The 27058-nt window shown below is 31.4% G+C and overlaps 1 protein-coding gene across 1 annotated transcript in view; it reads left to right on the forward strand.

Annotated features, from left to right (window-relative positions):
- LOC148285679 (twitchin-like) overlaps positions 1-27058 on the forward strand; it is a 263782-nt gene that overhangs the window by 119531 nt on the left and 117193 nt on the right. The window contains 3 exon segments of the mRNA XM_088239054.1: positions 12891-13038; positions 14158-14394; positions 16156-16292. Coding sequence (XP_088095180.1) covers positions 12891-13038; positions 14158-14394; positions 16156-16292 — 522 coding nt within the window.

Below are 27058 nucleotides of genomic sequence, written 5' to 3' on the forward strand. Positions count from 1 at the left end.
CAGACTGAAATAACATAACATAACATATTTTAATATTGTACCATAAGTTGTGCTTGGTTGTTACAGTTTGCTTATGTACGCATGTGTATGCCTTAGAACATTACCTTTTTGTACATAAACATGTTTGTTATAATGTCGCTTATTTTCAGAAGAAAAAACAATTATGAATCCACATCAAGTCAATATTTTACAAAGTGTGTATTTTGTTAAATTGGGGGCCAGCGTTTTTTTGGTTTTCACCAGTATAGAGTAAATAAAACCATGATAAATGTTTTTACGTGGTTACTTTCGGTTGGTAACACTGTCTCTTATCAAATTAATTACGAAAGTTTTTTTTTACATTTGTGTTCTGTAACAATATTTAAATCAATAATGGAACGTTTTACACTCGAACAACGCTTCCAAATTGTAGAAATTTACTTTTAAAAAACAGTGTTAAATTCGTCAAACTTTCGGTTTTTCTTGAAACCACAAACTTGCTGCGTGACAAGTTTGGCGACAACATAATTTCTAGAAGCGGAAAGGAAGCATATTTGGAATACCATTTACAATTTAGAATGAAAAATGTACAATAAAGGAGATTAAACACGTCAAACTCGATAAAGAGTTAGTTTAACTAATAATTTATTATGAAATGTTTGCGAAAATCTAATTAAATGAAAACGGTTTTTATAAAAAACTAAAAAATGTAAAATAAGAAAAAACGTGTTTTTACAAAAATGCTCATAATTCGAAATACCATTTTCCAAATTACGTTCACTTTTAATGATAAGGAAAAATTATTTGTACTTATTCCACACAAGAGCCACTGAAGCCTCCCTTAGGGCCTATTTCATATGTGATGATGCTGTGTAAAATGATGTAATGGAAACTACTGCATTATTTAGGGATAACATCCGATCAAAAACTCATGGAAAAAGTTTTGACAACACGATTTCACAAAATACGTCAGTTTAATCAATGGAAGACTACTTTATCGACCGAAATCAGGGCTTGCAACTGTAGCGTGTAATATTTATAAGTATTGCCGGTAGGTGTCCCTCTTCCATCAAAAGTTAAGGCGGTATTCCAAATTATTCACCCAGTATTCCAAATGTGCTTCCTTTCCTCTAATGATCATGTAAATTGGCTTCCACTGTGATTTGACGCTGTTGGATTATTTCCTATAGATTAAGTCCGCGGTCTATGGAAATTGGAAACAAACCGACAACTTTTGAAGTATTCTAGGCCGATAAAACACACATCATTTCGGAAATATCATCGGATTTATCGGGAAAGGTGACTAAAAATTGACACAATGAGCTAATTCACCTTCTAGGCAACGCATGAAAACAATTTTTTATACTTCTTCTTTTACCAGGCAGTTAATTCAAAAATGTTTTGAGTATGTCCAAATTATATTGACAACCTAAATTATACAGTTCACAACATCTACACGATACCGGTATCCTAGCTACAGCAATAGTAAAGTGCTCCATATAAGAAACAATCGGAAGATCTTTAAAAGTGAGTAACAATTTCCATACAGTCCACTAAACTCTAAATACCGCTGTTATCAGTGTACAATGCCTAAAAGACATTGAGCTGACCATACAGACTTATTTTTAAATTATGTCAAAAAATTTAAATTTGAGATAAATGTTCAAGAAAATGATTATTATTACACTGAATGCCGCGATGGTCGTAAATTGCAGACCTGCAGCGGTCATAAGTAAAAAAAAAGTATTATTAATATTCAAAGCATTAACTTTGTGGTCCAGCATTTTAATATTATGTTAATAAAATTTGTATAAAACCACTCACCGACTTATCTGTCTACCGTTTTCAAGACGTAACCCGTCTCTTCGTCAGGACAACAACATTACGTCAACATGCAAATACCACTACACACCTTCACCATAGTAGATTTGCAAAAATATATAATCGACATGCAGGTTAGACACATGCTTCACTACGCCACCACCGAGGGTTAATGACTTATGAAGTTAATATTTCAAAAGGACTAACAATCGGAAAAGGAGGAAAAAGGGAGGGGGAGGGTAGGGTGACCATTACAATGAAATATCGAATAATGAACCATATTGGAAAGTTACTTGATTATTAATTAATGGGACATTATTTTTCAAATTTTAATACAAATATTAATTTTATTAACATAATTTAAATGCAATTTTTAAATATATTTTTAAATACATATTTTAAATACAAATTTTATTAACATAATATTTTTAAAAAAGTAATTCATTTCAAATATTGAATTTGAGTTTGAAATACTGAAGTTATAAATACTCAAGTATAAATACTAAATCGGAAGGTCTAAAAGACTTTCCATTCTTTTAGTTTATACAAATTATTCGATTAATTTAAGTGTCGCTGTTGAATAAAATTATAAATTCAAAACAGTCGATGGTCAAATTCGCTTGTGAAAATGTCGATTTTGAGCCATTAGACGCCTACATAGTAACATCTCCTGGCAAACTGCGTCGGTAGGCAGATAGCACAGGGCAGTGAAGCGCGACCAATGAGATGGCGTGTAATTTATTACCTCGCCTGTCGTTGGTTAATCTTGACACTCTTTTTGCTCGTGTGAATCACTTTTGACGTCGCTAAATGGGCGACGAAAACGGCGGACGGTCAATGACGTATAATTTAATCATGTCCATCTTCAAGTATTTGATGCCTTTCTCGGTCTTCCTCGTTTTCTGCATCCATCCGCATTCGCATAGTAAATCCTTTTAGCCGTTCTTTTTCTGTCCATTCGCTCTACGTGCCCAAACCAACGCAGCACTTCTCTCCCGATTTTGTGGATAGTGCTAGTCTCAGCCTTACATAACACCCGGATTTCGACATTAACTTGTGCACCTGTCATACTACCACACATTCGCCTGAGAGATCGCATTTTGACAGCATTCAGCCAACTTTCATCACTGATTCCACACTTCGCTCCCATGCGCAACGGTCGGCATCAGAACTACATTGTGAACCGCTAGTTTTGCCTCCTGCAAGAAGCATTTGTTTGCCAAGGCAGATTTAAGTGCACCATTCACACTGTTCTCAGCACTCGCTGTCCTTTTAAAATCTTATCAGTGTCTTCATCCCTTATAAACATACTTCCCAGAGACACAAATTCTTCTACCTGATTCAAAATATCTCCGTTCACGCTGATCTCACGTTTAGTTATATTTTCATCCCCTTTTAAAACCATCACTTCAGATTTATCAACATTCATTAGCAAATCGCTTTTTTTCGGAATAATTGGCGTGTGTGCTTGAAAATATGTTTGAATGTAGAGGGAGCGAGATCGGTATGCAAAGACAGATTAAAGTCGCGTTCTTTCTTCTCTGCCTACCTTCAGAAGGAAACGGCGTGATGGTTAGTTTGTTTAAACCTTTTTTTTAGTGTGATGATTCAGAGATCGCACGAAAAAAGACTATTTGTTATCAAAGAAATCAAGACTGGGATATTTGTTGGAAGACCGAAGAATTCTGAACAAGGCGAAGTGAAAACCATAATATTTTTTTATGGTTTTCATCGTCAAAAAGAAAATGTCCTCATGGGTTTCTTGTTAGGATATTTATTTTTTAGAGCTAAGTTGTTCAGGCGCATCAAAGAGTGAATTGAGAAATTTGGATAGGACTATCGTATCAGATTATTTCGACAAACTTGGAGAGAAGGTGTAATATTTTAAGTAGTTTCATAAGCTTAAGATTCCGCGTATCATTCTAAAAAAAATATTTTGTACTGATGTTAAATATTTGCTTTATTCATAATGTAGTTGATGTATAGGAATGACGTGCCGATTTATTATGCGCCCGTGTCTCTCAATCCCCTGTTAGCTGCTGCTTTTAATTCAATGTGACATAATTGTCAAATCAAAAGTGATATATTTTTATCGGCTCAGAAATAGCTAATTAACATTCATTACCTGTCAATAGATAAAATAAATGTTTGGCTGAATCACTGACCATATATCTCGGTGCGAATCGTATTGGCAGACTATTTTTGGTTATCCTAATCAAACGGGGAATCAAAATGAATGCAATTCGCTTACTACACACAAAGTAACTACAATGTCTGATAGACAAATAATATGACAAATGAAGGTCTCTATCTAAGGTTTCAATCCTGTAAGATGAATTGGTTCGCAGCAAAGCTCTGCGTCTCCTCTGCTTTTAGCTCTTCATTTGACCGGCAGCTCATCTTCGCAGTCTAAATCCTGGGAATTGGTTTGCAGCAAAGTCTTGCAACTCGTCCTCCACTGCGTTCTATCCTCTGCAGCCCTCTTCAGCTTAACATATGAGGTGCAGTTCAAGTTCTCGCACACTTGTTCAGTGTACGTGACTCAGCCATTTCCTCTATGATGTAATGCAGGAGACCCTTTTGATGCATAATGTGGCCAATTCATTGGGCTCGCCTCTCCGAGATGGTTTTGGTCAAGTGCCTTCAATGCTACTGAGAACCTCGTTATTAATGATGTGGTCTCTCCGGGAAATTTCTAATATTCTTCTGTAAGCACTTAAGCAGCTTTTTCGGTAAGGTAACATTTCTTACAGCCGAACATCAATATGCTCCATACATATCGCCATTTAAATTCAAAGGGGCCACAAATCGAAATTCGACTTTTTTTAGTAGACCCAATCAAAGTTTTGAACATGAATGAGCTTTTCTTTTTTTTAATGTTTTTAATATCATTAGATGCGTTTAAAGGCTATATTTATCTAATTATGGAGTTGTCTGTTAACTATCATCCAAAGAGCGGCGGTGATGGCGGTTCCGCTCTGAAGTTAGCCAGCAGAACATAAAGATCAAAGGTTTAATGCATAGGTTTAGGAGAGTTCTTCCGATCTCACTACGCCGTGCAGTGTACTATTCAATGATACACTCTCATTTGGTATACTTGTCGTGCATCTGGGGATTGCCACAATTGAGTGTGTATCAGAAATACAAGGAATACAAAATAGAGCTACAAGAAACATATACGGTATACCGATGGAAACGCATGTCAGACATTTACAAACTTACTGACTTCTTCAATTTTTGGTCATACCGTATTATGAGATTGCAAAAACAGCGCTCCAAGGCGTAAATAAAGACTCTCTAACTAATATTGGCTTTACATTCAATTGTGACGTCCACCAGTATAATACGCGACAGAGTCATATATTCACGTACCTGGATCACGCGCGACAGGGTATGGTCTAAGGTTTCTGCTGTACCTCGCTTGTAGTGAGTACAACAGGCTACCGGAGTCCTATAGAACGGCAAAAAATGACTATATTCATTAAAAAAATTACTACTTGAGGTTGAGTTTTTGATACGTGGCTTGAATCTTGCTAAGCAGCGATATGTCTTAGCAAGCTGCTTGCCGAGCTTTAGGTCTATGTTGTTTGACTCGAAAATCTTTGATTTTTTGTTGAACGCAAGTTTTGCTTGATGTATGCGTTGACTTCTCTTGCAAAAGCATGAAACAGTTAGTAGTTACGTAGTTTGTTTTTTAAAAAGGAATAACCCGCTAAGCCTCTATTTTGAGGCTTGTCAGTAGGTGGGATAGAGGGGATATGGAAGGAGGTAATGAAAAATACATCACAACACCCAGACCAATCGAGAAAAAATCTTTCATGGATTTTTTTCTTGCAACTGGCGGGAATCGAACCCGCGACGCCAGAGTCGCAGTTAGCCGTCTAACCAACTTTGCCACGGCGCCTGTCGTTGAAGATGTAAGGATTCGTTTTGCGTACTGCCAAAGTTTTTGGTAATTTACAAATACTGAGAACTCTTTATAACTCGTTGGTGCAAAGTAGGCTTGATGATTTGGCGACTGTGTGAGTTGAAGTACTCTTTTATGGTGGAGAGGGTTCAGAAGAAATTTCTTCGGTTTCTCTTCATGTGGGAATGCGAATATTATCCATGGCTTCATTCTCATTGAGTTTCTCCAGGGTATGCTTGGTTACAACAGTTTGAAGACTAGAAGGAATGTGTATTTATATACGCATTTCTTTCGATTGTTGCGCGGTATTATTGACAACCCTGAAATTATGCGGAGCATTAATTCCAATGCACAGGACCAACCTGTAGCTCAATCACAAATAACTATCGATGCACGAGAAACAAGCTAAGCATTTGAGCGATCACAATGAACAATAATGAACATGCTTAAGTTATTTATTTATAAATGAAATCATACAGTCTTTATATAAAACAAGGTACAATAAACAATAAAAAAAGGTAAGACCAATTACAGATTTCACACTAATTTATTATGAATGCAGGAGGAGAGGGGAAAAATAAAGAATTCTAAAAAAGTAAAAATAAAAATATTACATAAAAAGTACATAAAAAGGAGAAGACATTGTATAGCTACTCTACTTTCCTCCCTCTCTCTCTGTTTCCATGAACATTTAAATTCATTTGTAAAAAATCACAACCAACAATAAATTATTAGATGCAGGTAGTAGATGTAGTTAAGTATGAATTAAGAGTGGAAATTAAAAGTTAAAATAAAAATCAAAAGTAAAAGTTAAAGTTAAAATGAAAAGTTTAAATTAAAATTTAGTTAAAAGTTTAAATTAAGAGTTAAAATTAAGAATTAAAATTAAAAAGTTAAAATTGAAAGATAAAACTAAAAATCAAATTAAAAGTTATCGCAGTCATAAGTCAACGCGTGTGTAATCTCTAAGTCGTCGCTCGTGTCGGATTCTTTTTTATTTTCCTCGTACAAAAATACAGTTCACTTGCAAAAATCGGCGCTCACTGTAAAAAATAATACAATATATTGCATTTGCAAAAAAGTAAGCAGTTAATCTAATACGAAAAAGTTAAAATTAAATTACAATTACTATGGCGACTGCTTTTCTTGACATTTGGCTTGCCAACCCCCAGCTAAATGCAATAGCGTGATAAATAATAAATTAATAAATAAAAATAGCAGTTTTGGAATATTTTCCATATTTACGCCGGTGAAATTCAAATATGTGATTGCGCAGCAGGATTATACGTCGCGAAACGTAAATATTTTGACATTTAATATTAGGTGTTCACGGATGTTCCATTGTGATCGCGAATACGATAAACAACCACGGGGAGAAATTTTTATCGCGTCGCTTATTAACACGTCGATAGTTATTTGTGATTGAGCCACAGGAACAATTTTAAAAATGCAGTTAGTATCGGTCTGCCTTTAAAACTTATATTTAATTTGGATTTCAAATCAAACTTACGTCTTGTTTCTTTTCTAGCCGTACTCTTGTACTGTGTACCGCTTACAATCTCAGTTCTACATACTTATGTATACCAATATTACAAATGGGACAGAGGCAGTCAAGTTCTAAGATGCAAATAGATTCGTCTTTAGGCTGAAATGGAGTCCCATTTCATATTATGAATTATCACATGAGATGTCATATCAATCAGGCGAGGATTGCCAAATTATTTTGCTTGTGTTTTTCTTCACTTACGTTTTTTTTACAGACAATTGACAAATAAAATCAACACGACCCCAATACAAAATAAATGCGCATTCTGGGCGAGTGCTAAAAAAGACAATTTTGTATTGACAAATTTAATATATTATTGTCATATGTATGTATTCATTGCGTTGTGAAACGAAGATACAACGCCATATTACTGTCTCTACATTCATACGTTTTCTCGTGTACGCACGCCAATTATTCTGAATTTCGAAATTAAAGGGGTCTAAAAAATTGTCCTTTGGATTACTTAGAATGCAAAAAATATCAAAAAAATATAATATACTATTTTGGCCCTCAACCAGAGCTTAAAGTTTTCGAAAAAGTCGATTTTTTGCGGTAAACCGGCTGTCATTTCGTATTTAAGTAAGAAAATCAGTCCAATTAAATTTTATACTGTGCATTAAACCTTATTAAATAAGCATCTAAGGGGCGTAAGTTGCACTTTGTTTTGTTATTACAATAAATGGGTAGCATTGTTTTAATGAGCCATTGTTTTCGTCAATATTAGACAGGCGCTCAACGGAATCAGTTCCGCGGAGTGTAAACTTTTTGCATTTCGGTAGTTTTAAAACTTGTTTGAATTTGTAATGTGATTGTTATAAGTCTTTACCAACAATTTTTTTTTTTTTAATCTAGATCATTAACAATATGTTCAGACAGTGATAAACTTCAAACCTCGGTTGAGGGCCAAAAGTAGTATGGAATATTTTTTTAAACAATTTTTACGTTAATGGGATCCAAAATGCAACTTTTGAGATACTTTTCACTTTGGTATCTAAAAAAATAAAAAACTTCGTACATCACCGGCCCACTCTGATGTGCATCTTCAAATATTTACTGGATTTGGTCGTGCCTTATCTTTTCTCGATTTCTGCATCCATCAAAACTCACGTCCAAACCAACGCAGAACTTTCGACGATTTTAATGATGGTGCTTAACTCAGCCTTACATAATGTCTAGATCTTGACATTTGCATCTAACGTGAATAGTTCTTCCGCAAATTTGCCTGAGAAATGGCATTTCGACAGCATTCAGTCTGATAATTCTAATGAAACCAGCTGGTTTTCTAAATGCAAAAATTAAAAATGAGTGATACTTGAAAGTGTACAAATTTGGAATAACTAGTTATTGATTTCATCGCTTTTGCGACTTCTTCATTATAAAATAAAATTAATTAAAAACTCATAATATTAGAAATCAAACACTGATTTGAGTCTACTGAACACTTTATTTTATTTTTACAAATATAAAATAGGTGAATCATGTTACAATTGCATTTATATATTTTGAAAAGAAATTCTTAAAAAAAGAAATATTGTATTCTAATATATTTATGTTTATATAAATTTCCTCATAATGTATCAATCATGTTTTAAAATTAAATTAAGATTTCTAATATTATAAGTTTAAACATGGAGTTCTACAAAATAAACACCAAATCAATCAATAAAATTAATTGTTTGGATCATTTTAACGCAAACTTCTTCAACCATTCCTTATCCAAAAAGTTCAATCACTTTTCTGGGTAGTTACCTACTTTGATCGACTAAAATATTTTCTGATTTTTTTATTTGGTATTCGGGAGAATTCAATATTGGCTACAGTAGCGCATTTGTTCTACCAATATTATTTAAAATAAATATAGAATTGTGGTTAAGATAATATTATTAATGATCATGTATTGTGGCAATTCCTCATTCGGTCCTGCTAATATCCCCGTGGGCGTCATACCTTAATCCCTCTAATTAATTTAATAAGTCTGGCTTGAAATAACCGTCAAGAAATGGCGCGCCGTCAAAAATCTCATGTTATTAATGCGTGCGAATGTTCATAGATGTCTCCTGCTCACCTTTATACCAGAATCTCCAAAACTGTGAGGCAGTGAGATGGGTCCATTCAGACCAAGTAGTTTTGAAAAGTATCGATTATGTGAAAAGAGATTTCTGTGCGTTCAGATGCTTTAATTATAATTTGACATATCATGGAAAATCTAACACAAAACTATACTACACGTCTTCATATTAAATCAGAGCGCTTCAAGATGATTTAATAATATTAAAAAACCGACGAAATATGCATAAAAAGCATCTTTTAAAACTGGGTTTAATTTGACTCATCACTGTCGGGGCGGGCATTAAGAGTTAAGGAATTCTCTTTATGTTTTTTATGATGGTGAACACTTTACAATACAAACTTTTCTATGTGAAGCCATGTCTTATTTACTCCTGGGACATGAACAGACAAAAAACACAACAAAACATCGCCATCATTCCCCTGTTCACACCTAGAGGTGTATTAAGCACTGTATTAGTAAACCAAATTGTTCTTTACATAAAAGTGCATCGATCAGTCTTACACTGCAGGAGTTTCAGGAATGCAGTTTGAACAAACTTTAGAATAAATATTTCACGTCCCCCTTGTCAGAAATTTAACCAAAAACCTCAGGGATGGTAGGCAAACGTGACAACCATTATGAAACGAGGCGGTCTTATCTCCACTCGATTTACTTATTCAGAATTTTCATCTGAAAGTATCCATCGAGTCGAAAACACTCGTCCAGGATTCTGATAACAAAAAATACGAGATATTCCTCTAATGTTAATAACTCGCTACTAAAAAGTGGTAAAACTTTGGCTAAGAGGCGTTTCTCAGTAGAAATGCTCAAAGATCTTTGACTTGCTGGATCAGGCGATAAAAAAGTAGACTCCGAGAGTCAGATCTAGAAATCTTTTGCAAAATATTAATCTGGTATAAGTGGTAAGTTTGTTTGAATGGGAAAAAAATTACGGTGATAGAATAATGAAAAACTAAAGTGATTATAATATAGTGATGCTAGTTATCATGTACATAAGCGAGATTCAACTTTAAATTGAAATAAATCAAGCGTTTTTAGAATAATATCCGGCGACAAAAATGTCCACCGCGTCTAGCAGTTACGTAGCGCATTCTGTTGATCCAATTTATTTCCGAAATGGTGAGTGTTATGTTGACTTCCTATGCTTCAAAGTTGCTGGTTTGCTTCCATAGACCATGGACTTAACGTAGCTGAATAGGAAATAATCTGATAGCGTCATGTTACAGGATCGTGGAAGTCAATTAACAGGATCATTTCTTGAAATTATTCGCCAAACTTAGCACGCAGTAAATTTTTGGTTAAACGAAGAGCTTCACGACAAGGAAGATAAGTGCTTTATTATTATGATTAATATTTGTTAGTAGAATATTAAACTAAGCCAAAAAAAAATTTAAATTTTTTTATGTATCGTATTATCAGCGCTGTTTTTTTTAAGTTTTGTATTTCTGAAATCACTCCGCATGTGACGTCTCAAGTTCTTTTCCGCTTCTTTTGGGTATTTTCTGCCAATTGTTCTGTTGGCGGTAAGTAAACCGGAAACCTTTCACTACTCTCTTATCATTGGTTGGTTCATTTGACGTCGTCTAAAGTAGTTTGTTTTTATTATCATGTTTTCTTCGAACATTTTCAAAAAGCTTGCCATATCGTTTTTTGTATCCAGTTTCCCGTAAGGCTAAAATTCCTCGATTGCAAGCATTGTTCCGAGTGTAAAAAGTTATATTTTTTATTTAAGTATTGTTACAGAGCACAAATGTATAAAAGTCATTGTCGTCATTAGTTTGACAAGAGACAGTTTTAACAATAGTTCTCTTACGACAAAAAAGGATTTTTGCGGAGTAAAAAAACTTTACTTATACGGCCGAGATTAATCGGATTGAATTATATCTTCTACACACTTGGCAAAGACTGAAAATATTTTTTTACTTGTTGACTTAGATAACTAACTTTGTAGGTGGTAAAATCTTGTTTCTTTCTGCGAAAATTTGGACAAACGCAAATTATTGTCATTTTTTAGTTGATTCAACAGTTTGAGAACCTTTAGAGAACTAGATCAGTGTCAGTATTACAAAATCAAATTCGGTACTATAATGATCGTAAGTTAAATCAACTCATAGCTGTCTTGGTGTGACAAATTTAACACTAGCTCTCAAATCAAAATTAAAAAGGTGTCTGTGTAAAATTAAAAAATAAAAAACGAAATTAACGAACCTCTAATAATGAATTAATTTAAAGTCCCTAGTTTTAAAAAGTGAAACAAACGCCCCTTTTATATGCAACAATAATAAAAATAAAAATAAATCGAACTTATGCCTACAATGAAATGTTTCGAAAAGTGTGTCGACGAAAATATTGATTTGATGTGATTGTCATTTGTTTTTTTTTCTTTTGTAAAAAGTATTTTTTTAATTTGTAAAAATGCCTCCAAAGGCACTTAAGCCCCCCGCAGAGGTAAGTAAACTTTTTAAAATTGGCTTTACAAGTTATTTTAAAATTTCCTCTTTTAAAGTTTTACAAAGTGCATTCACTCTAATGTTTTTGTTGTTATTATTCACGCAAATATACAACGTAATAAATTAAATTATATGTAATTATTGAAGGAATTTACAATTTGTTTTTATTGTTAACGAGTTAGTTGAACCTTATATTTAAAAAAAATATTTATTCGCCATGGTTATATTAGTTTGGAATCAAAAAAATATTTAAATCATGATCTGATGCTTGGATCCTCAAGTATTTAACGCAGCTTGTCAGACTTACCATGTCACGAGAGTAATGAAACCGTTTATTGGGTAACAAAACTCAAATGATTAAAATTATTTGAGTTTATAATTATGAGTAGAAATTTATTGACATGATTAACCCTTGTGATGTCAAAGAAGTCTTTATAAAACACAAGACTTGATATATCTCTATTTTATTTTTTTAAAGTAGTATTTTATAAATGATGGAAAATAGATTATTAAACATAATATTTTTAATTTAAAATATTTGTTTTTGAATACCTGTATTTTAAAATATCTGGTTTTTTGCTTAATGTCATATTACAGAAACTTTTGCAAAGGGATCTTTTAGCACAATTTTTTCAATCAAAAGTAAAGTGATTTGTAGACAATTGGATAATATTTTTAAATCATATTGTTTTAATTCCTTTGAAGAACACTTTTGTTTTTTTTTATTTTGTGATTATTACCGTGGTACACTTTGTTTTTTTCATAAGTTTCGTACTTTTTGCAACATGATAAATAGTGTAATTAATGTGATTTCCTTGTTTTTACCGTGATACACTTTTATTTATATAAATTAATAATATTTTATAAAAAACACTTTATTATTTAACTGAAATCGCGGTTGCTCTCCTGAAGCACTTTGTTATTACCAAAACATTGTGTTCACTGTGGTACGCTTTTTGATTCCTCTAACTTCGTGTTTTATACCGTGATACACTTTGTAATTCCTCTAAATTCTTGCTCATTACCGTGATACACTTTGTGATACCTCTAACTTCGTGGTTTTACTTCGACACACTTTGTTTCGTCCTCCGCTGACTTTGTTTTCTGGCGATGTAGCGCCGTCGGCCGAGCGCAGACGCGCGCCGCCCATCAGTGGCGGACATCGAGGATAGGATCAACCTTCCCTCCGTTCCGCTGAAGCCCCACGGAGACGAAGGACCCCCAGTTATTGTGGACGTGCAAGAAAGCTACTCGGCTGTTGAAGGTACAATAACCAAATATTAAATAGTTTTTTTTTTTAAGTTTTATTTATTTTAACAAATAAGGAACAAACATAATTGTACTTTTTATTTTATTTTTTTATTAAAAAAGAAATATTTGCGTTCTTGTGATTTACCCAAATATTTCATTTTGAAGGCCATTTTCAACGAGTTGTAAATAACTCACTATTAGAAAATGCGAATCAAGTTGGGGTAGAGTGGGATTCGAACCACGGACCTTTGGTCCATGAGTCCGAGATACTAGCCACAAGACCACAACCCGATTTTTTCTCGTTCGTATATTATCATTTTTATATCATTTTTGTTCTCGCAAAGCCGAAGCTTGTCTGCGGGTTATATAACATTATTTATTTTTTTTAAAGTAAGCACATAGTTTAATAATAAATGAATAATTAAATATATATTTGTGCACACTTAAGTTTCACTTGCTGTTTTTAATAAATTTTTGACTATTTTAAAAAATGAATTTTGGTTTTTTCCTCACGATTTTAAGCTGGTATTAAATTAAACAGTTTTTTTTTAAATAAATATTTGCGTTCTTATGATTTACCTAAATATTTATTTTTGAGGGCCATTTTCAACGAGTTGTAAATAACTCACTATTAGAAAATGGAATCAAGTTGGGGTAGAGTGGGATTCGAACCACAGACCTTTGGTCCTTGAGTTCGAGACGCTAGCCACAGGATCACAACCCGACCGTTTTGGTACTGCACTCTCCATTATTCTATCTCCATAGTAGTTCTTCTGTCGTGGCACCGCCAGCTGCTGTGCCAATACTTGTCGGGTCACGATCTGGTGGGTTACTTTGGATTTAAAACTGCAATCGAGGAAATGATCTGTCATTATCTGATCTGTCATTGACACCTCTAACGCAAAAGATTCTGGGTTAAATTTCTGGTGAGATTGGAAAAAATCCTGGGTGTTCGATACTCTAAAACACCACTGTTATTCGATCTTCTGGCCAGTTGTGGTGCAAGAAAATATAATAAAAAAGTGATCACTCATAGCGGAGAATGACAGCTCATACGCCCTGTAGGCGTCTAGACTTCCATAATCTCTTCTCAAAGGTGTCCATTGATTCAAACATGTTTTAATCTCTTCAGATCAAACCGGCTACCTCACCGTGCAAGTCGAGGGCAATCCCGCTCCGACCTTCAAGTTCTACAAGGGAGCTACTGAGATTATTGAAAGCGGTCGCTTCAAATTCCTCACAGACGGGGAATATGGAACCATCACGCTCTGCATGAGAAAGATCAAGCCCAACGATGAAGGAAAATACAAGATTGTGGTCAGCAACTGTCATGGAGAGGACTCAGCGGAGATGCAGCTTTATGTCTCAGGTTGGAAGCATTTTATTTATTCAGAATTGCATAGAAAAATTTCTTGGTGATCAAATTGTCTTATTTTCCACAACTCAAAAGACTATTTTTTTTACAGGTGTGCAGTAAAACGCACACCAGCTATTAGTACATTTGTGGCTATCTTTTGTTAAATGTTTTCAAAAATAACAATGGCACAATGCTGATTGTGTCACTATTATTTCTCAAACTAATTTGATAAAAAAAATATAGTATAATATTAACATATTACAACAGAGGTGAAAACATTTCAGAGAAGGTAATATTGAAGTCTAGGCATCTACTGGGCTTATGACCTGTAAATGACCTGTCACTTTACACACTGTGTAACATTCACCATTCTGCCCATATTTTAAATTATAATTATAAAGTGGCCACTTAAACCAGCCATTGACAGGTCATAAGCCCTGTAGATGCCTAGACTTCTATATTACCTTCTCTTAAATGTTTTTCATCTCTGTTGTAATATGTTAATATAAACAGCTCCCCAGGGAGTTAAATCCAGTCCTTGTCGACACAAATTTGGACAAACTCACATTATTGTTGATAGCTCAATATTGACGGTTTTGCTATTAAGGGCTCATTAATATATTTTTTTTAAATATGCAATCATTTTTTTAGATACAGTAAAATTCCAAGTATCCGGATTAATGAGTGCCAGGTTGTTTTTCTTTTAAAACAATACAGCAAACTAAAATCAGATTAAAAACTTACTTTAACGTATCCAGCAAAGTTAATTCCACAATTAAATTAAAATTAAACACATCTTTATTTTTTATTTCCTAATAATGATCTGTATATTTGGCAATCCGGTAACTGGAGTTTGGTAAACGGTATTCTACTGTAATAATAATGGTTTATTAATAAAACAATTCCTATAATCTACTTCATTTTAATGGTATTCGAATTCTCTGGATTGTGTGTAGTCTGCCTAACTTGGAACAACCTGTTTTAAGGCAGACATTTTTATATTCAGTGCAATACATACTTGTGTGTTTTATGAGTTTAATTAACCATACTATTATTTAATGATGTGTTCAAGTCATTTTTCTAACTTATCTCTACCAAAACTCATGAAACATTTTTTTTAAATTTATTAAATTGAATACGGGTTATGGTTTTACAATGTTCGCTCAACACATGCAATATTTTGGGTCCCGAAAACCTGACACTTTTGCCTAAATTCAGAGTTTATGGTAGACCTCGTGATCCAACATTTAGTTTGATTCCTCGTGTTGTCATAGAAAATATGTATTAAATAATATTTTTGCATACTCAACTAAAAAATCAAGTGCATTAACTTTGTAGACAGCAAAAAAATAAAAAAAATACATAAGTAATCAAACTTAACCATAATATTAACTCATATAGCCTAATAGTTAAAAAAATAACATGGGCGAAGTGGAGAAAAATAGACCCAGATTAAGAAGCCCCTTTTTGGGCCTGTTTCGTGGTATTTTTCTTATCGAAAATATAAAAAAATGTACTTTAAAGCAATGAGATGACATGTCGTAAGGTTTTTTGTGAGACTTTTCGCGTTTTTTTTTATAAATTATAATTAATATGCAAAAACTGAAATACGTTTTCACCTTTACCGTCACTATATTTAACGTAATTTTCACTAAATATTTTATTATTCACCCAGTTAAAAGGATATGACAACCACCGGTTCTAAATGTAACTCACATAAATAGCGTGGAGAGTACACAACATAAGTTTTTAATGCTCATTAACCTCTGACAGATTCAAGTGGTATGGACTTCCGTGCCATGTTGAAGAAGAGGAAATACGCCAAATGGGGAGAAGACAAAGGCGACCCAGATTGGGGAGACCTCAAAGAGGTTGAAAAACCCATGCCAGCCCTCAAGAAGGTCGAAAAGGTAGGCCAAATCAAACTCATTTCCTCACTAACAACGCGCAACGAAAACGCAATATTAGGTAGAAACGAATTAATAAAACATGGCATTCTGATCAATTTAATTTATTGAACAATATTTTGAGTTGATTCAAGTAAAAATTACGGGGACATGTTTTAATTTTGAGTGAAATCATAGTCGTTCCTTTATAAAATATAAACAACATCTTAAAATAGTGTGTGGAACAAACTGTGATCCCTGAGGTACCCCAAATCTACTGTAAATTTGATCTATTGTTTTTGCTCAAGTAACACACTTTTGATTACAGTATTGTTGTGGAAATGTCTATCAAACAAATGATTTGTGGATTGCTTTCAGCAAAACGATCAGATTGCTTTGTTTTAAATTATTTGCTTCGAAGAATATTAATTATTTATTATTTTTGATCTGTTTTTATTGGATTGGTGACTTTTTATGTATAATGACTTATTACAGGTTTGAATTTCATCGATTTCATGAAATTTTGATTAATTAATCAAAACAGTAACTTGAATTATTAAAATTTTAATACCTTTTTTCCACAGAATTTTTCCAAAATATTTATGTTTTGATTTCTAGGTTCAATTAGTAAGTATCAATACAACTGTTTTAAACATAAGTAAATGATATGATAAATGAACTGTATATGGACATGTTTAAAAATGTATGACTGCTGATCTTTAAACTCTTTATTGTAAATTGCACATTTTAGTTAATTTTACTGAGAATGAAATGGGGTTTAATATTATCTTGCAATTTGTTGCTAAGATCTTGTAATCTTTAGCTTGGCAATCATGTATTGTTACAAATGCTTTGAATTACGTAGGAGTATAAAATAATTTCATTGTTTGTATTTTAATGGATAGAATAAGAGAGAATAAACGTGGGTTAACTGATAGTTTAATGTTGTTTAATGAACGCAATTTTTAAAGCAGTTTTTTTTTTAATTTCACGTTTATCTATGTGCTTTCACTTGTACACTTAAAAATTTGTTAAGTATCCCACCAGTTTGATAATGTCGGTCACGACAAAACCCAGCTTCTGGTCAAAACTGTAAATCAAAGAAGAATAAAACTAAATACAGTATTTAAAAATTTATAATTAAATGCAATTTCACCAAGATTTTAAAAGTTATAAACTAACTTATTAAGCACAAATAAATTTCATAAATATATAAATATATTTTTTTTGTTTTTTACAATAAACATAAGTGATAAAACACAGTTTTCAAAAATTATCGTTAATTACATATTATTAGTAAAAAAAGTGAACAAAAATTCCACGAAGGCATGGGCTCTTCGTGGGTATACAAGAAAATGTTAATGAATTTTCGCTCCTATAATAAATAATGGACAGTTATAATATTTTTGTGTAACATAAGAAAGAAAAAATAAAATATTACGTAAAAGATTATATGGTATTTTTTTTTATAGTAATTAAAAAAGGAAGTAAAAAACATTTTTAAAAATCACAAAAATATTCCTTTTTATTAAAGAGCAACAAAATATATCATAGAAAAAAAGAGTTCATATATTTAGTTTGAATCCAGGATAGTGCGTGTTTTTTAAAAGAAGGAAAATTTTGAAAGTTTGGAATTAATGAAATATTATCAGTAAAAAAGAATTAAAAATTTTTGGGCCTATAAAATATGCATGTCTCTGTGCGAGCCTCGTTTTACAATGTGGTATTTCTAACACACGATTCCTTCTTTGACTTGATCTATTTGAATTACTTGTGAATAAATTTTGGTTCTTAAATATATATTTTAAACGTCGAAACCAATATATTTTGTAACATTTTTTGATATTTTCCTTGTGGTTGCTAGCTATCTCACTGGGTTAAAAAATGTACTGAGATAGCCAGCTGAATTTTCTGATTTTTTCGTATTTTTATGCTTAGACTTTTAAGCCTATTTCTGTGATTTATTTTATGTTGTGACGGTGTCTTTTAGCACGAAATCGAAAACGGCTGGTTTCGTGATACCCAGCACGACGGAAGTATAGTAATAATGTTTGACGGGAAAGAGGTCTGCCACGTGCCGCCGGACGATAAGTTCGAGGAACACTGGAGACGAATCAAGGTCCAAGGGCGAAACAGCCGTCACTAAATAATTAAGAATTTAATTAAATAAAACAGTTAGCTTTCGATTCATCGTGGTCATAAATGATAACGCTTTTTTTTATGGACGGTTTGTAAAAATATTACTAACCAAACCTGTAAAATCGGAATATAAGATAATTTTGTGTCGTATATTTTATTGACTGGACTATAAAAAAAACAGGTAATTTTATGAGGAAAACGTAAAAAAATCATTAAGTAATAATTTAGTAAATTAGTACCGTTTAAAATGTAAGGCTTATTAATAGAAAGCCGTGTAAAAAATTTGACTACCCTGGCAATACTAACAAAATGTCCACATAACTTAATTTAACAATCTGACAGATAGTAAAATAATCGAATTATTAAATAATATTATTTGTGAATTCACTTCTTAAACATGAAGTGGATTTCACCGTATTTGCTTTTAAACCCAGTAGTATTTTGCCACTTACAAACGACACAAGATTTTTAAAAACATTTTCAAAGTAAAAAAATATTTTTGCTAATTATTAGTAGCGTAAAAAGTATTTTTAAATTTGTATTTTTTAACTCCCGCAAAAACGGTTATTCCATTGGCCACGCCCCTAACACGTCACGATTCATGTTAATTTGTTCCTGACCATTAAAATTTGTTTAGAACGTTATCACAAATATTGACGTCACATCTACCAAGGCCAAACATGTCGCGTTTTTCTAGCAACGTATTTTTATTACATTTTTATTGGTATTCGTAGTATGTGATATTTTCCTATTGAATTTAAATTGGCAGTTGCGTACTAAGCGACGGCTACAGATAACCTAATTGCCAAAACGTAAAACTACTCATTTATGAGTAGTTTAGTTAGGTTCAGTTTGATGCACGTACGTGGTTTCTAGACTAGTACAATTATATGACTGTAATATTGTTACAATAACTGAACCACGGTAAATCGAAAGTTAGCTGTTTTCAATCATAAAATTTCATTTTTCAATTCTTGTATCTTTTGGCAAAGCACCAAAATTAGAGTTATTTGATTCACAAAGAAGTATATATTTTTTTAATCTATTAATTTAATATTTTCTTCTAAATTTTATGTATAAAACCATAATTGTATCTTGTTAAACTGATATTAAGATACATAATATACATTTTTTACTAAGCGTAAAATAACTAAATACATAAATGAGAACAATTGCAAATAATTATTTTAAAGCCAAATTTACTAAATTTCAAATATTGCAAAAGAGATGAAGAACATTTTAAAGAAGGTAATATGGAAGTCTACGCATTTACAGGGCTTATGACCTGTCATTGGATGTTTAAGTGGCCATTTTACACACTGTGTAAAATTCACCATTCTGCCGCATTTTAACATTTATGTAAATTTATTTAAAAAAAAAAAAAAAAAAATTTACAATATGCATAAGAGGTAAAACAGAGTATTCAAAAATAAAGGATAATTACATAGCAATAAAATACAAATTAATTGTAAAAATAGTAAACAAAAAAATCCCACATATTCCTTCAATTCTTTCATCTGTTGATGTTTGTGAAGTTAAAGAGCTGAAATCTTTAAATATGCGGGTGAAATTCATCTCATTAAATTATTTCACCTACATAATGTTCTTCATCTCTGTTGTAATATGTTAATATTAACGGCTGCCAGGGAGTTGAATCCAGTCCTTGTCTACAAAAAATTGGATAAACTCAAAATGCTGTTTATTAAATTTTTACTGATTTTTGTAGATTGTAGAATTTTTGTATGAAATTACCGTTTTAGCCAGAAAATAACGCCACATTTTTTGCTTAAGATATTTTTCTAAAATAAATTTCACAATATATTTGGGGTTAAGATAAGTGCATTTTTCCTTTCATTCCTGCTACAAATATACACGTTACATTTGAGACCGTGATATATTTATTTATTTATTTACTAAAGGTTCAGAGAACCTTTTACAAAAAATGAAAGACACAAATAATTACAGCAGTAATAACAAATATGTTAATTTAATGCAAATAAAATAAAAAACCCAAAAAAACAACAAAAAAGACACGTTAATCAGTAAATAAAAAATAACAGTTACTAAATAATGAGAAAATCTTATATTCTAAAATTTTAATGTAAAAAAGTAAAGTTAAGAATGATTTATTTAATCACACTACCAGAAGTCAATCTAAAGAAAAGGTCATGTGTCTACCACAAACTCTAAATTTGGGCAAAGAAAATTCAGATTTCTGGGCTCCAAAATATTCAATATGTTACCCAAACATTACAAAACTTTGACCCGAATTCAATTAAATAAATAAGTTATAAAATAGTTACTGGATTTAAGTAGAGAAAAATCGGAAAACCTATAAAAAAATATTCTAAAAACAATAAATAGAATATTTTAATATTGATAACTTCATAATAAATGAACTAGTAGGTAATCATATTGTTATCAAAAACATTTTTCACTATGTGTCATGACATTTTACACTTATTTGTTTATTAATTTGAATAAACCACTTAATTTTTTTTAAATTACACTTCGACCGGTTTCGAGGTTACTACCTCATCGTCAGGAATTTAACTAACTTATAATTACACGCGTTGCTATTTATATAATAAAATATTGTATGAAAGCGACAGAAAATTGAAAGAAAGATTGAATTGCCCAAATTTCTATATTGGAAAAACTTCACGTAAATTTAAAGTTAGAATCAAAGAACATATAAAATGTCTGAGTAATAATAATTTTTCAGAATTCGCAAATCATCTTATATCCGAAAACCATGAATTTAATCAAGAAACGTGTGTAGAAATGTTGCATGTAAATAAAAATGGTTTTCGTTTAGATAATTTAGAACGATTAGAAATTAGTAAAGCCATTAATCAAAAACTTCAAATAATAAATAATCAATTAAATTTAAGTCCTCTTTTAAAACTATTCCCGTTCTGATTTATTTCATCTTCTTTATCTCTCTTTCTTTCAATTTTCTGTCTCTTTCATACAATATTTTATTATATAAATAGCAACGCGTGTAATAAGTTAGTTAAATTCCTGACGATGAGGTAGAAACCTCGAAACCGGTCGAAGTGTAATTAAAAAAAATTAAGTGGTTTATACAAGTTTATAAACAAATAAGTGAGTCGTGTTATTGTTTATTATTGCATAAAAATGTCTGCCTTAAAACAGGTTGTACCTAGTAAGGCAGACTAGACATAATCAAGACAAATCTATTACCTAAGTATGTATGTAGTAGATAAAAAAATCGTAATTTTTGTTAATAAACCATGATTATTATTATTATAACTTCAAATTAAAATAATGTGGTTGGTATTCTGGCTAAAACGGTATGTAATAATGTTTTTTTTATTACTAAAACTAACATACTGTCTTTATTTTGATGTGTTTATTTAGTTATAATGAGTTATGTACCAGTTGTGAATTTTCAATACAAAATATAACGGAATAGACAAAATTTATATTCAATCATTTACCATGGAAAAAAAATGAAGAATGATACTTGGCTCAAGGTCTTGTTTAGCTAAGATGTCACTCGAATCTTCATAGAAATACGAGACTTAATAGTATTTAATATTTAAATTTATTTCAACAGAGAGGGAAAACATTTTTGAGGAGGGAATATGATAGTCTAGGCATTTACAGGGCTTATGACCTTTCGTTGGCTGGTTTAAGTGGCCACTTTTCACACTGTGTAACATTCACTATTTTGCCTGTGTTAAAACATCCATATTTCTTCAATTCTTCCATTTGTTGATTTAAGTAACGTTAAAGAACTGAAACCCTTATTGTTGTGAAGAGATTCATCTGACTGAATTATTTCACATACTAGGCAACGCCTGAAAACAATTTTGCAAAGCTTTAACTTCTTCTTGGACCAGCTGGTTTTATTACAATATTTGAGTTTTTCCAAATGTTTGTTGACAAAAGACTGGATTTCACCCCCTCGGGAGTCATTAAGATTAACAAATTACAACAGTTAACATGAGCCTGTGATGTTTCGAAGTAGCAAATTTTTATTAGAACCATTTTTTTTAAATTCATTTTTGAGAAACTTTACATGCTCTAACTTACATGCTCTAGTTTTTACTGCATCTATGATTTTTTTCATATTTCCAATTTTCTATAGCACTAAGTTTCCTCATGTTTGACATGAGGAAACTTAGTGCTCATGTCTCTTCAAAACTCTTTCAATATTTTCTGTTTTGGTTTATCTGCCTGAATCAGAAGAATCGAAGAAACCTGAACTCAATATTTTCAAAAATATGAAATGCCATCATCATAATAGTTTTCGTATCCGTGCCAAGTGGTGCATAGGGTACTGCATTGTGTTATCTAATTATTAAATAGTTTCATGCAAATCGAAAAAAATCAGGAAAATAAAATAAAGAAAAAAACTACAGTTTACTAAAGGTTTATTTTGTATTGAATTTCCACGAACGAAGTGGCTGATTTCGCTTTTCTAATCAAAATATTTTCATACCCACTAATGAACCATGCGGTTTAAAAAAGGGACGGAATAATTAGACCCAAAAAAAAATCACCAAGCGAAATCAGCCAAAAATAGTTTACAACGGATCCTTTAGTTTTGTTTATTATTAAAAAAATATGTCATTTTTAATATTTTTTTAATAAACTTTCTTAATACGACTAATTAAAATTTCTTAATCAAATGTTTATTCCATAGAATTAATAATAGTCCAGAAGGAGCGTAGAATCGTATTTAATTACATCGGACTGTGTCAAAAAAACCCCATCCTTTCGCCGCGCGCATGCGCGAAGTCGCTGCGTAATGTTGTCAGATCGCGAAAAATATAATCATAACACAAATGTAAGATTTAAAATTATTATTTGAATAAAAACAATGTGTTAATTTATTTTTATTTTTTTGTACGCGCGGAAACATTGATTGACACAACAAAGTAAATAAGTAAAGGATCATTGAATAAGAGTTAAATAAACTTTGAACTTAAAAAATCAAACAAATTTTATTTTACATCAAACGGATATGTCTGGTAAATATCCACCAAGACGTTGTTAAATCCGAGGTCCAATTTTCATAAGTTCTCTCATTAGATGAGCAAAGTAGCGTAAAAAAAATTGACTACCCTGGCAACACTAACAAAATGAAAATTTTATTTTCTTTGATAATCTGACAGATTGAAAAACAATTCAATTTCTAATTATTGCATTTGCTACTTACACATGAAATGTGATCCCATCGTGTATTTTTTAAGATCCTAGCAGTATTTTTATACTTTAAAAGGACACAACACGGCATAGTTAAATTCAAGTCTGGAGTTGCGTACTGAGCGACGTCTACAAAGAAATTTATAGTCAAAACGTAAAACCACTCATTTAAGCGTAGTTTAGTCGCCTTTTGTTTGATGCGCGTATGCGGTTTCTGGACTATTCTTAATTCTATTGTTTATTCATTAAAGCCATTAATTCTTTATTTATTAACCTTGGCTAATGGAATCGAGACTAGTACTAAATAACCCTCTTTTGCTAATAAGGAGAAGACTCTGGCATTCAAGACATTTATTTTAAAGTAAAAAAAATGTAATTTTATTTTTTTAATGGAACAAGGCATTTAGTGACTAAATAAAATGTTAAAACGCGTCAATCTAAATTTCGGGAATTTTTTTAGCGTAAAGGTACTAAAATTTATGTTTCAAAAGCAAACATTTATTTGACAAACATTCATTCATTTGTTTTTATTGTGGTCAAAATAATAAAGTTACACATTATTTGCGTCCGGCGTCATTTCCAAATAGTGCGTGTAATATTGGCTTCCAATATTTCAAGAATAGTTGGATTCTTTGCTCAGACTGTAGAGTTAACGCAGCGTCATTAGAAATAATCCGATGGCATCAGTTATAGGATCGGGGAGGCCAATTAACAGACGCCAATCTTGTCACTCAGTAAATTCATAGTTCCACGAAGAGCCCTTTACTTTTTAAAAGTAAATTTCTGCAATTTGCAAGCGTTGTTCAAGTGAGCGTTCCATTGTTACTTTGAGTATTGTTACAGATCAAAAATAATGTTTAAAAAAAACTGTCATGTTTGACAAGTTGTTTTTTAAGAAATTCCTTTTAGTAGATTTATCACGTCGGGGTCACCAATTTTTAGAGGTGTATTTTACACTCTTCTAGGTTGTAGTGGTTTGCAGTTCATGAAATCAATCTTTAGTTAATAATATAAAATAAGGTAACTAAAACTTTATTATTTTTAACATCTTATTTTAAATAAGTACCTCACAGGCAGACAGATACGAATCCAGAATTTGATCAATTAACATTTCGATTTTCGTATCCAGTTTATTATTATTTATTTATTTATTCAGTTCCATGTAACATAGTCTAATTTATATTTACAACACAATATTTACATCTATACTTATTCTAACATTATTTATCACTATTATACACTTAATATCCTAATTTATAATATTAACTGTTTCATATGTACATTTTCATTAATTATATTCACTATTTACACTATATACTACCTAATACTTTTCACATATATACTTTTTACATTTGATTTTAAATATATTTACATTTATTTCATTTTTTATGCTTTCTGGCATTTCTTCAAATAGTTGTATTCCCTTGTACATGCGGCAGTTCTGGGACATTGCTTTAGATTTTTTTTCCAGTCTTATATTTTTAGATCTTCTTGTTGCATAGTTTCTATGAAAGAACTCATTATTTTTTAGTTTATTTTGAAAATATCTCGGAACTATTCCTTTAATAATTTTGTTTATTTCATTGGCAACATTGAATTTGATTCTTTGATTAATCGTCATGATATCTAGAAGTTGAATCATTTTCTTAACATTTGTTCGTCTCCCACATCTTAATATTATCCTCATCGCTTTGTTTTCTATTATTTAAAGTCTGTTTAGATCTCCTTTATTACTTAAATAAAAAATACTGGAGCAATAATCAATGTGGGGAACGATAATGATCACGATTTATGATCATGTCCATTCATTTTGAAGAAATGTAAGTCTTATTATGAAAAAAAACAATGTTTTAAGATACTAAAGATACAAAGTAATGTTCTGAATTATTATAAATCACTTTGAGAAAGTAGATTCTTTTGGCGTTGAACATTTGACGTTTGGACCTCTGAGGTACAGAAAACGTCTTAACATAACTTAATTTAAAAATCAATTAATTATGTCAAGTTAAATAGGCAAATACAAATAAATTCAGTCAAGAAAACAATGTAACTTCTTTAATACAGAATATGGCAGGTACTATAATCTGTACCTTAAAGGATAAACCACGCATGTCACATTGAATGAAATGTTCAGGAAACGAGATTTTGTGATAGTGCAGTTTCCAAAACATGATAACCTTTGAACCAAATCAAAAAATAAAATCCACAAAGAACTTTCAATATAAAATAATAATTATTTTGACCATAATTGTATAATATGTTACAATACTAAATTTTAGACTCTCTTAAATTAACTAAATTACAAGAACGAAGAACATCGATCGATCTTACGACTTTATATAAAATAATAAAACCAATGTTTGATACCCCCGATCTACTGAAATTGATTTCATTCTATGTACCACCTAGGTTAAGCAGAATGTCTACAATATTTTATTGTCAAAATTCTCGAACGGTAGCTCAATATAACTCACCTATTGTTAGATTACAGAATACCGGGAATTAATATGCATCACATTTTGATATATTTAGTTTATCTCTGCCTTACTTAAAAAATAAAGTGACCAACATATTTTTATCAAAAAGAGCAAATCATCTTCAGAAGATTGGGTTGGAATAGTTATAATTTGATTGATTAATGTATTGTGTTATTGTATAATTTCTTTAAAATATATATATGTATTTCAAGTAATTAATAATGTGTACAGTACGAGTATATTAATATTTCATACTCGATTTTTTTTTTATATTTTTAAGAAATATATATTTTTAAGCACTCTTTATACCACATATATGTAAATGGCAGAAATGCCGTATATAAATAAATAAATAAATAGCATATCTGGGACTTCTGATGTTTTTTGCAGTAAAATAAAATGGATTTCAGAGGTTTTTATTAACATAAAAATGCAATTTTATGACGAAAATAGACTTTGGTGCTTTATTCACTGATAAAATAGCTTCTTGTGATAATTTCTGCATTTTTAACTTCAAATCGGCAAAAAGTGGACTGCCGTGTTTTATCCTCAAAGGTACATATATTTATCTAAAAAAATTAAGGTTTTGATTTGTGCTTGAATTTTCCTAACAAATTTGTAAAAATATAAATATAAGAGATCCGATGTAAACTATTTTAGGTTTATATGTCATATAGTGTTAAATGTGTGTTCTTGTTTGGCAAACATTAGTTAGAGGTTGTTACATTTGGTGCTAATAATTTTAGGAAGTATTTGACATAAGGAGACGAAAATCTTTAGAAGAACTAATACCCGATTGGCCAAAGCTGATGGAACGGGTCAAAAGAAAGGAGGTTCGATTTTAAATAAGATGGACTTGCGCTGCCCACTTTAACGATTCACAAGAAATAAAAACAAAACAACATCAAAAACGGAAATATGTCGATCGTGAATTTTTTTTATTTGACAATAAATAAAACAATAATGTTATCAGCTTTAAAAAAATGCTATTTGTAA

The sequence above is a fragment of the Micrasema longulum genome, unplaced genomic scaffold, assembly GCF_059751315.1.
Source record: "Micrasema longulum isolate JH-2025_06_02 unplaced genomic scaffold, ASM5975131v1 h1tg000014l, whole genome shotgun sequence".
Taxonomy (NCBI): Eukaryota; Metazoa; Arthropoda; class Insecta; order Trichoptera; family Brachycentridae; genus Micrasema; species Micrasema longulum.